Source organism: Anser brachyrhynchus (genome assembly GCF_964034855.1).
Source record: "Anser brachyrhynchus genome assembly, chromosome: 8".
NCBI lineage: Eukaryota > Metazoa > Chordata > Aves > Anseriformes > Anatidae > Anser > Anser brachyrhynchus.
In genome coordinates, this window is record NC_137702.1 from 22,256,980 (window position 1) to 22,265,923 (window position 8,944).

The following is an 8,944-nucleotide window of genomic DNA, read 5'->3' on the forward strand; positions in this document are numbered from 1 at the left end:
CGCCCGCCGCCCGCTCCGCCTCCGCGCCGGGGAAGCCCGAGGGGTGCGAGGGGCGGGGGACTGACGCCGGCCTCTGGGTGGTTACAGCGGGAGCGTGGCCAGCCCGGGCGAGCCGGGGAGCTGCTTGGTTCTGGTGGTCGCTGCTGGAGCTCTGCTCGGGGCGACAGCCGGCACAAATATCAGTCTTCCTCCTGAACACGGAACACCGTAAAACTCAGGCTGGCTCTTGCCCTTGTATGACTTTCTCCGTGGTTTCATGCCTACCAGCTGCGCTTTGCAGCCGCTGCTGCTGGGACACGGAGGGCTGCTCCGTTTGTGGGTTTGGGAGAACACGCCTGGAGGGGAAGGGGGGAGCTGGGCTGGGAGAGAAGAGCAGTGAGGTGCCCCCCAGGCGCCCACGCCCCAGCAGGACAGACCACATCCCGGCAGGGTGCCTGTGTCCCACTGAGGTTTCCTGGGGGTGCCCATGGCCCTGGGGGGTGGCAGTGGCTGGTGAGTGCCCAGGACCCTGCGAGTCATGTCCCTGGGGGACTAATTCCAGACTAACTCCACTCCTACTTCACAACACTTTACATTTGAAGGCTCCGCATAGGGACCTGGAAAGGCTGGATCGTGGCAGAGGCCAATGGGATGAGGTTCAACATGGCTAAGTGCCGGGTCCTGCGCTTCGGCCACAACAACCCCGTGCAGCGCTACAGGCTTGGGACAGAGTGACTCGGAAGGTGTGCAGAGGACACGGATCTGGGGGTGTTGGTCGATGCTCGCCTGAACACGAGCCGGCAGTGTGCCCAGGTGGCCAGGAAGGCCATCGGCATCCTGGCTTGTGCCGGGAATAGTGTAGCCAGCAGGACCAGGGAGGTGGTCGTTCCCTTGTACTCAGCTCTGGTGAGGCAGCACCTCAAGTGCTGTGTTCAGCTTTGGGCCCCTCACTACAAGAAGCACATCGAGGCCCTGGAGCGTGTCCAGAGAAGGGCTACGAAGCTGGTGAAGGGCCTGGAACACAAGTCCTGTGAGGGGCGGCTGAGGGAACTGGGGGTGTTTGGTCCGGGGAAGAGGAGGCTCAGGGAGACCTCATTGCTCTCTGCAGCTCCCTGAAAGGAAGGTGTGGGGAGCTGGGGGTCGGCCTCTTCTCACAGGTAACTAGCGATAGGACTAGAGGGAACGGCCTCAAGTTGTGCCAGGGGAGGTTCAGGTTGGAAGTGAGAGAAATTTCTTCTCAGAAAGAGCGGTCAGGCATTGGGACGGGTTGCCCAGGGAGGTGGTGGAGTCACCGTCCCGGGGGGTGTTTAAGGAAAGGTTGGACGTGGTGCCTAGGGACATGGTTTAGTGGGTGACATTGGTGGTAGGGGGGTAGTTGGAGCAGATCATCTTTTCCAACCTCAGTGATTCTATGATTCTATGATTCTATGATTCTATGATTCTATGATTCTATGATTCTATGATTCTATGATTCTATGATTCTATGATTCTATGATTCTATGATTCTATGATTCTATTCAAAGCTTAATGATTCCATGATTTTATCCAACCAACAGCCAGTTTGGGGCTTTCCTCTCGATGGGGGCTTCCACTCTGTGAGAAACAAAGTTGTGTTTTTGCAGTAGAGAACTAATTTTCTGTATTCAAAGGTAGTTGTGTAGTCATAACAAGGAGAAATGCTAAGTAGATAAGTGGACAGTAGTGGAAAATTATCTGCAGTCAGCCCAAAGGGGGCGAGAACCAGGAATTCAACGCTTCCAAAATGTACAGGTAGATTTTACAGAATTCCTTAGAGTAGGTAGATTTAAATGCTTATTAGTCTTGGTAGATCATTTGTCAGAGTGGGTGGAAGCTTTCCCTTCAGTATCTGCTACTGTGAACATAGTAACTAAAGTAATTCTAGAACAAATAACTCCCAGGTACGGAACTGTTGAAAATATTGACTCTGATCAAAGAAATCACTTTATGTCAGAAATATTGCAAGGGCTAATGTGGACTCTAGGAATTAAGTGGAAATTTCACACTCCTTGGCATCCTTCCTCTTCTGGAAGGGTGGAGAGGATCAGACAGTAAGGAAGCAATTGACTAAGTTCTGGAAACTCAGCTTCCCCAAACGAAGTGCTTACCTTTGGCACTTCTCCGAATTCAAATTGCACCAAGAAAAGATGTAGGAGTTTCACCATATGAAATATTATTTGGATTGCTGTACATGGACAAAGGGAATGAATTACCTCAGTTTGAGACAAAAGATGCTTTTCTTAAGAACTATATACTCGGGCTGTCATCCTCTTTGTCATCTCTCAGGACCTGTGCATCATTAGCTCAAACCCCCACCCTTGGAAGTCCTGATCCATCCATTCCAAGCAGGAAATTTGGATCTGATGTGAACATGGAGAGAATTGAAACTGCAACCTTAGTGGGACGGACTGTTCCAAGTGCTCCTGACTACTGAGACAACAGTAAGAACAGCTGAGAAAGGGTGGACTCACACCTGGGTAAAAGCATCAGTTAACCCTGATACCAGAGAGACTGCATTAACAAAGACTTTTAAGGTTAAAACTGTTAAAACTATCTATTGTAAACCTTTAACTTCTCCTTAGAGGAATTCGTAATGAATTAATGAGTAAAAGGGATTGAATTACACAGAATCAGAATGTTTCCAGCGAACACTCCCTGGAAGTGGGAGAAAGGGAGGTGTTTAATCCCCACCAGAAGAATCCTTATTAGTTTGTGATTTTTATTGTTTTTCTTAATTATTATTTCTTTATTATTATAGGGGTGTATATATACATAGAAATTATGTATTTTAAGTTTATCTTAGTAATACCTATTCTCAATGGATTAGCGATAGGATGGAGGGAAAAATCAGCATTTCCAATTAATCGAGAACATCTCTTGAGTTCTATCTTGAAATACTTGTTGGATTTGCACCCAGATGCCTAGAAAGACTGAAAAGACCTTGTCCCTGATTACTGTTTCCAGCAGCAACTGTGTCTGGATTCTCTAGATTTCTAAAAATGTCAGATCATACTCAGTCCCGGGAAGGAAAAGATTTTGAAGTTGAGCTCCCTACACATAGTCCTGGCTAAAATATACTGTGTTATCAAAGGTGCCTATTAAACAACGATAGAAACTCAGGGGGCAATAGTACTGACCCTGGGTGTGGAAATATCCATGAAGTAGGGAATAATCCATACTGTACCTAATATGGTAGCCACGGGAATGCTAATATACATAATGCAGACCAGATACAACATGAGAATCCGGTAAACACATGGCCTGTCCCGAATGGCAAGGGGTGGTACTGGCTACGTGGCAATAAAGCCAGGAAGGTCTTGCCCCTAAGATGGAAGGGAGCTTGCACCCTGGAGGCAATAATTCCACATGTAACTATTATTGAAGACCCACAAAGCCAAAGCCCCCTTGAGACCACATGCAGAATTAAGCGGACTCCAGATAATCCTTTACTACAATTCTCTAGCATTTCACAGTTTTGCAAGGTGGTTTTTACCTTGGTTAAGGGTGAGTGAGTTAGAAAAAGCTATTGTAAATATCTCAAAATACAAAAATATTGTAAATATATTGAAGATCTAGAAAATAAGATAAGTTTGCAAAAATAGTACTCTAGAATCAAATAGTATTAGATTTAATAATAAACTCATAAGGAGGAGCATACACTGTAATTAATACTAGCTGGTGTATATATGAAGATCAAATGGGATGAATTTGACTGATCTCAAAAATATTTGGGGGAAAAAAAACACAACAAGATCCTACATAGAGTAGCTCAAGATGACACTTCCTGGGGATTTAGAAACATCTGGGAGAAACTAATTTTGTGTTTACCTGAATAGAATTGGCTCAAACAACTATTTGTTAGTATTGTAATAATAACGGCATTGCATATCTGTCATTCCCCGTGACATCCAAAGAAGAATACTGCACCTTAATGTTGGAAAAACTCAAGACTGCGGTATGTGAAGAGGTGCAAAAACAACAATAGGAGTAAGAAAAGAAGAGGGAGGAATTGTGAGAAACAAAGTTGTGTTTTTGCAGTAGAGCAACTAATTTGCAGTAGAGAACTAATTTTCTGTATTCAAAGGTAGTTGTGTAGTCATAACAAGGAGAAATGCTAAGTAGATAAGTGGACAGTAGAAGGCCTCACTGTTCCAAAATAAGGTAGAAGCTTGAGAAAACCAGGATGAGCAGTGTGAGAACAGTAAAACAAAGATCACAAGTTCTCAAAACATAAGAAAGGAGAAATTAAAGGGTTGAAAAAAAAGACAAATTTTACATATATGGTATAGAGGAGCATCGAGTAGCTTGTGAACCTGTAGTACTCAGCCAATGAGGAAACAGGGGAGGTGATCAGGCGTCGGGTAATAGGGAATAAAAGGTTATGATTTGTTTACTAAAACGTGCTCCTAATTGACAGGACGCCCGCCATTGCAATCGCGAATAAAATAGCTTCACTGAAGATCCTGTCTGAAGAAAATTATCTGAGATTTTTCTCACAACTCTGCCCCCAAGAGGGTTTTGAGGAGAACCGTGCCACGGCTGCCCAGCTTGGATGTGGCTCTGGCCACGGCTCCTTCGCACTGAGAAACCCAGGGCACGGCCCAAACCACGGGGGGCTCAGGCCCACCGCCCCGCTGGGCAGGCAGACCCCCCGTGCAGACTGCAGCGGCAGCGGCAGGCTTCGAAGGCCGCCTGCCCGCGTCCTCCCCAGCCTCGCCGCGGCCTTCGTCACCTGCCGGTCTCACAGCGCCGGGCCCTGTGACCTCACAGGGCCCGGCATAACATCAGGCTGCGGCTGGGCGCAGCTGGGCACAGCTGCTAGTGCTGGTGGTCACTGCCGGAGCTCTGCTCAGCGTGACAGCCGTCTCCAGCGTTGTTGTGTTCCTGAGGAGAGAGCAGGATGAAGCTCAGCCTGGCTCTCCTGCTGGCCGTGGCTCTGGCCATGGCTTTGTTCCGCTCGTGCGGCCAGGGCCTCCGCAGCCAGCGCCGCTGGGAGAGGGTCAGGGTCAGCAGGAGCCTTGGCCCCAAGCGCCAGGTCTCCAACTGGCCCTGCAGCCTCGGCCTTTCCAGCTGCCCCAGCAGGCTCCGCCTCAGGCTGAACACCATGGTCCCTATGGTCCCTTCAGAGAGCCCAAAGCAACAGCCCGTTGGCACCGAGCGCCAGCCCTCCGAGCTGCCCGACCCCCTGGGCCAATTCTGGGAATACCTTGCCCAGGGCGGGAGAGTCTGGCTGCTCTGCGATAACGGGGACGCCATCTGCCTCCTCGGCGTGGGGCTGCTTGCCCTCGGCCTCTGGAGAACAGTACAGAGACACCGCAGACAGGTGAGTGGCGGAGACGCGGCGTGCAGGAAAGGGCCAGCCTGCGGGGAGCGGGGACCCACGGGACCTTGGCCACAAAGGCTTTCCAGAACAAAAAAGAACAAAACCCAGCAGGCACAAGGAAGCCTCAGCAGGCCCCGAGAGGCCCTCTGCCTCTTCCCCGGGGACTCGCCCAGCCGCAGGGAGCCCCCGGCACGGCCCAGGGCCTGCCGGCGCTGTTGTGAGCCCCCATGGCTGCCCGGAGCAGTCCTGCGAGGCTGGGCGCTCCCGAGGAAGCCGAGCCCAGCAGGACAGTTCTCCACCCCACGAGCCCTCATCCATGCCCTTCACTGTGCTTCTTCTCTTGTCGCTTCCAGGCAACAGGCCGGTGGGCCTCAGCTTCTGCGGGGACAGACTGCCGGGGAAAGGACGCTCTGTGTGATTACGCCTTGCTCTGCCGCATGGAGGCCAACACTGCCTTCATGGTGTGGTACCTGAGGCACCTCTACCATCTCCGCGTGCAAGAGCTCGGGCTCCCACAGCCGAGGAAGAAGGCACTAAACGAGTATAGGAAAAGAAGAGCCCCCTGGCGTACCCCCGGCAAATTCATCTAGAGCGTGCACCCCGTGTACCGGCGACAGGAAAGGCAGCGCAGAGAGTGAGTGCTGCTGTCCATGGGTTTGGGGAGGCTGATGCTCCAGGAGAAGGGGGGAGAGGAGCTAGGAGAGGACAGGCACCCATGGCTGAGGGTTGCCCCGTAGGAGCCCATGACCCAGGAGAAGGGGCCCACGTCCCGGCCGCTGCCCACGTCCCTGTAAGATGGCAGTGGCCAGGGAATGCCCATGACCTGTTGGGGTAGTCCTTGGACTTAGGACCTCCAAGGCCCATGCGAGGGTAGGCATCGCACCGGGAAAAGACGCAGGTGGAAGGAAGTGCCTGGCTAATAATTCTGGCACAGCATTTTCACCCCTCTGACAGTCAGTTCTCTTCAGATTGACAGCAAGCCGGTGAGGCAGGACACACCTCAGCCCTCCGAAGGCTCCTGCGCTGAAGGCACCCCCCCTGACAACTGGATGCCAACACTGCCCTGATCACCTCCTCCCTGCATGGGCGCCACCAATATTGCCAGCTGTCCCCTGGTGGGCTGCCCGTGCCCAGCCAGCACAACAGCCAGCGGGGAATCAACATTCGTCTCATGAGGACCTCCAAGGAGAGTCCCCTTTTGCACCCTCCCAGAGGCGCCGCTGGGGCTGCTGGCATCCCAGAGGACGTGGCTCTGCTTCGTTGCTCCACAGAGGACAGCAGGAGCATGCGTGTGCAGCAGAGCTGGCTGGGGGACTCTTGGAAATTCCTGCTGGTAGCAGACCGCTTCTCCCAGCTGAATAAAGATCATCCGATCATCCATACGGGAACTTGTGTCCTTTTGGTACCAAGGGGCTTGGGGCACAGCCACACGGGAGGCAGTGGGGCAAGTGAGGGCTGCTGAGTGCAGGTTTTAGAGAACACACCTGCAGAGGAATGAGGGAGCTGGGCTGGGAGAGAAGAGCTGTGAGGTGCCCCCCAGGCGCCCACGCCCCAGGAGGAGAGACCACATCCTGGCAGGGTGCCCTTGGCCCTGGGGGGTGGCAGTGGCTGGTGAGTGCCCAGGACTCTGTGGGTTATGTCACTCTTTATCAATCTCTTTCGTAGAGACCTCCCGCTGTCACAGGAGACTAGTAGGCTCCCACACCTCTGTGGCAGCTGCTCAGGGGACCCACAGGCTGCCCTCAGCAGCAGTCAGACCTAGCCCCAAATATTGACCTGCCTATGGGCCACTTCCTATGCAGGCGCCCGTTGCTGGAGCCTCTCTGGTAGCTCCATGTCTCTGTTGTACTGGTGAGCACACAACTGGACGCAGCGCTGCAGGTTTGGCCTCAGCAGCGCTGGGAAGGGTCACCTCCCTTATCTACCGACAATATTTGCCTGATGCAGCTCAGGATCCCATCAGCTTTTGAGACAACAGCCAGCAATATGCAGCACCAAAAACTGAAGATGAGAAACACCAGCATACAGTGGTTGTCTTTATTTGCAGGGGAGGGGAGATAAGATTTACTTTGAGATCTGTCTTGGCCACTGAAGCCCTGAGGAACCTCTCCAGACCTGTAGGGCTCTGGTCCATCTTACCCGTGGCAGACATGCTGTAGCTGGAATAATTCGGCTAGTGACAGCTCTTTACTATGACAAAGCTGTCACGCCTCGGGGGGTGTCTGCAGACAGCGAGGGGGATGAAGAGCTGATGCAAGCCCCCATCACACACCAAGAGGGAATAAGCCTGCCCCAGCAGACTTGGGGAGGAATTTCTTTTCTTGTTCTCTTGGTTAAAAATCAAAGCTCGTCTTGGCTCGCATTGGGCTGGAGAGTGATGGAGCACTGGGTTTCTAAAGTCTTAAGCTTTTAACCATGCAGAGCAAGAACAATGCTCTGGAAGGAGTGAAAACCATCAGAGAGAGCAAGGCTAAGAGGGTCCTTGCTCCAGGCTTTGTGGGATGCCTCTGAGACTTGTTTTTTGATGGGGCAACTCAATCCCAGCAGCGTGTGCCAATTGATCTTTCCCGGCTACCATCCCATCACATCCCCTTTCATCCCTGACTCCCACCAAGCCCCTGCCCCAGCCCATCTGCCCCACTTTGCCCTCCAGGTTCTGCAGAATAGCCTCACCGGGCTCTCCTGGGCTACTGCAGCACTGCCAGGTTAGGGGAGGCTAATTCTCACCCCGAGCGAGTGAGTGCAGCCCCAAGCACGACACTGTGGGGACACCGTGTCCTCCCCCAGCACACGATGAAGGGACACAGGCCAGGCGAGAGGGTGCTCTGAAAAGGGGGGAACAGGGGACCCCGGGGCATCCAGCTGGGACCTGTGGATGTGACACGTGGAGACAGATGTTAGGGAGACTGCTACACACTGCTGTCCCCACCGCAGGAAGCTTTGCAGCTGCTTTCCAGCATCCATTGTCCCTTTCTTTTGGTAGGGCCTGCTTCTCTCTTAATCGTGTCTTACAGACCCGTGGGGCTGAGCCCGCAGCTTGGCTAGGAGTCCCACCCCAAACACGGCCGAGCTCCAGCAGGGCTGTGTCACCCCATGTCCTTTACCCACGGAAGCCAGGCAGCAAGACTGCTAAAGGCACCAGCTGCCGTGCCCACGACCGGATTCCCAGCCTCACCTGCCAGGTTTTTGCTGGAGAGCGCAACAACAGCCCCCACGCCAGCAGGGGAAGGGGTGTCAGAAACCCACAAGCATGCTGTTGAGGAACTGAGACCTGGAGCTGCAGAGACAGTCAGGGGAGGGATTGCACGTTGTTCTCCCATCTCCCCGTGGCATTGTGCAGTGCCCGCCAGCCCAAACCAGGCTGCTTTGGACCTGAACGGCAACGGCAGGAGGGGGCAACCAGAGCCTGGTCGCAAAGTCTGCGTGACGCTGAAGCTGCCTGCTCCAGCACAGCTCATCCCTTCCCTGGGAAGGAGACCACAGTGATACTAAAGCAGCTGTTGGATGCTCTTCCTCTCGTCTACGAGGTGAGGATCCTGACCCCAGCATCTCTTCCCATCCTGACCCTCTTCCCAGCCCCCTCCCAGCAACACCAAGCCTGGCAAATACCTTACGGCAAGTAAT

The 8,944-nt window shown here is 53.0% G+C and overlaps 1 protein-coding gene across 1 annotated transcript; it reads left to right on the forward strand.

Moving 5' to 3' along the window:
* The first annotated feature begins 107 nt into the window (after window positions 1–107).
* Window positions 108–8,815, forward strand: LOC308198857 (uncharacterized protein). The gene is made up of 3 exons (XM_080602040.1): window positions 108–5,320; window positions 5,674–5,954; window positions 6,289–8,815. The coding sequence occupies exons 1-2, from the start codon at window positions 4,898–4,900 to the stop codon at window positions 5,908–5,910; spliced, it is 660 nt and encodes a 219-aa protein (XP_080458166.1). The 5' UTR covers window positions 108–4,897; the 3' UTR covers window positions 5,911–5,954; window positions 6,289–8,815.
* The last annotated feature ends 129 nt before the right edge of the window (window positions 8,816–8,944 follow it).

What these genes read in the sequence shown, in the direction of transcription:
- LOC308198857 (XM_080602040.1), top strand. Translation starts at nt 4,898, where the DNA reads ATGAAGCTCAGCCTGGCTCTCCTGCTGGCCGTGGCTCTGGCCATGGCT. An exon ending in TACAGAGACACCGCAGACAG is followed by an intron (nt 5,321 to 5,673) that starts GTGAGTGGCGGA and finishes TGTCGCTTCCAG; the next exon opens with GCAACAGGCCGGTGGGCCTC.